Source organism: Penaeus monodon, chromosome 6, assembly GCF_015228065.2.
Source record: "Penaeus monodon isolate SGIC_2016 chromosome 6, NSTDA_Pmon_1, whole genome shotgun sequence".
Taxonomy (NCBI): Eukaryota; Metazoa; Arthropoda; class Malacostraca; order Decapoda; family Penaeidae; genus Penaeus; species Penaeus monodon.
Window position 1 is genome coordinate 24,887,494 of NC_051391.1, and position 2,500 is coordinate 24,889,993.

Below are 2,500 nucleotides of genomic sequence, written 5' to 3' on the forward strand. Positions count from 1 at the left end.
ATTATTATTATTATTATTTGTTTATATTATTATTTATTATTTATTATTATATTATTATTATTTCATTCTTTTTTTTATTATTAATATTATCATTATTATTATTAATTATTATTTATTTTATTATTATTATTATTATCATTATTATTATTATTATTATTATCATCATCATCATTACCATTATTATTATAATAATAATAATTATTATTATTATTATCATCATTATTATCATTTTAGCCTCATTATTATTTTAGCAATTATTATGATGATAATAATTATCATCATCATTATCATTATCATTATTTTTATTGCTGTTGTAGTTGTTATTGCGGTTTTAAGGAATAAATATCTTTTTTATCATCATTCTGATTGCTGCTATTTTATTATCATTAATTATCATGATTATCATTCTAATTTCTAATACCTCCCCTTTTTCCCTTTCCCGCAGACGTGTTGGCGTGGGTCGTCCATACTTACTCTGACTCCCATGAAGAGCCTGATCGTCCCGTATGACTTGCAACGCTTGAAACAGGCTCAGACTTTCTGAGATATTGGCAGGCTTGGTACCGATGGCGTCATCGCTCTGCACCGACCTCTTTTGCACCTTTCCACGCCGCCAATGGCATGGTTGTGTCTGTGGAGATGGATCAAGCGGCGTAAACTTTTTGTATCGAACACTAAAGTTGTTCAAATGGCATTAGATGATTTGACAGTGTTTGTGGCGTCCTAGCGGGAAAACGAACCGGACAATCGCCGTGACACATCCTGACATCACATTCTATGTACAACGCTGGAGATCCAGTGAACCTGAAGGTCTTCATGAAGGCATACACCTGTGTTTCATAAACACCGTCGGTCGTCCACGATCCTTCGAAATGGCTGATCAATTTTTCGTCCACGGGGCATCTTAAGGGACAGAGAATGACACATCAGCTTTTGATTATTGAGCTTTAAGAGTTTGTCACCATTTCCGATAAAAGTGAGTACTATTCAATACATTTATTTAATGGCATTATCACAATTCAATATCAATGATGCTAATTGTGTTTCAGTTAATATCGTACTATTACAGCCTGCATAATTATTTTTGGTAATGCTAATATGTGGATATTTCACGACAGAAATCATATTGTGATGCTAATACAGACTTCTTTTTTTCAAGTATTTGACTATGATCTTCGATTTCTTTTCCATAGTGAGTTAAAACATTACTTACCCATAATGGTCGATGAGAGCAATGCGTTTGTTGCCTCCATTATGTGCGTAACAATCACTCACCACGATGTCAAAGCCCTCTGCACAACAGTTAAGAATAATACTTTAAATAATTATAAATGTATTTTCTTATACTCACATAACAGAAGCAGAATAAAATAAAATAAACACCAATATATAAGCAATAAATGTTACATACAAAATATAGACAACAAGAAATACAACTTACCGAACTCGGATCGCATGTAAATCACAAGTGTAAGAGGGTCACCAACCCGCACGGGACCAGCAACCCGAGTGCCAGCGGTCCCATACCCATACCGGATCTCCATGTGGCATTCCGGCGGAGTGAGAGTGAATACTACGGGGTTACCTGTTTGGACTCTTCAGGGAAGAAAAATAATATATATATATATATATATATATATATATATATATATATATATATATATATATATATATATATATAAAAACACACACACACACACACAAACACAAACGGTTTCTTTTATGATGCTTATTCTTAACATATGCTCCATTATATAAGGTCAATATACTTCCGCAAACGTTGACATCAGCCTTTAAGTCCGTCAGAGTAAATCTGAAGATCATGTAATCTGAACCATGGCAGAGTAGCTCTTTTTACATCTTCAGTTGATGGAAATTTGGTACTTTCAGTGAAGGTTTTAAAGTTTGGAAACAAAAAAAAAGTCGGGGCTAAATCGAGGCTGTAAAGTGGATGTCGGACGTTTTCCCTTCGAAATTCACGTAGCGCAGCTCTTTTCTGCCGTGCGCCGGAGCGGGTGCATTATCGTGGTGGAAGAGAACGCGTTGATGCAACTTTTCAGAGCGTTTTTCTGAGATTTTTTAACAGTTTTTTCAAAACGGATTCATAATGAGCAGATGTAATTGTTGTCTTGTTCTCGAGGAAGTCAACCAGAAAAATCCCCTCTGCATCTCAGAAGACAGTAGCCATCATCTTTCATGGAGCTCATCTTCAATTTCGTTTCTTCCACTTCTAAACCGACTTATCCATTTGTAGGTTGTTGATATCTTTGAGGCATTGTCACCATAAAATTGTTCCAGAGCGTCAATTGGATTTGCATATACTCCCAAATCGAGGTTCACCATGAAGTTAATGTTTGTCCTGGCCTCGATTTTGGTGGATTCCATATTGCTTGAAATGTGCCTTGACGATGCATTATTACCCGCATTTATGGGTTCATGTTTGAACACGTTATAACACGTTCATATGAGAATATTCAGGTAAATGGAAATCAAAATCCAT

The 2,500-nt window shown here is 35.0% G+C and overlaps 1 protein-coding gene across 1 annotated transcript in view; it reads right to left on the reverse strand.

Annotated features, from left to right (window-relative positions):
• Positions 1 to 2,500, reverse strand: part of LOC119574351 — a 176,539-nt gene that overhangs the window by 21,461 nt on the left and 152,578 nt on the right. Inside the window, exons 9-12 of the mRNA XM_037921554.1 lie at positions 1,442 to 1,596; positions 1,214 to 1,292; positions 741 to 903; positions 475 to 631 (exon numbers count right to left, since the gene is read on the reverse strand). Of these exons, the coding sequence (XP_037777482.1) occupies positions 475 to 631; positions 741 to 903; positions 1,214 to 1,292; positions 1,442 to 1,596 (554 nt within the window). The remainder of the gene's footprint in view (positions 1 to 474; positions 632 to 740; positions 904 to 1,213; positions 1,293 to 1,441; positions 1,597 to 2,500) is intronic.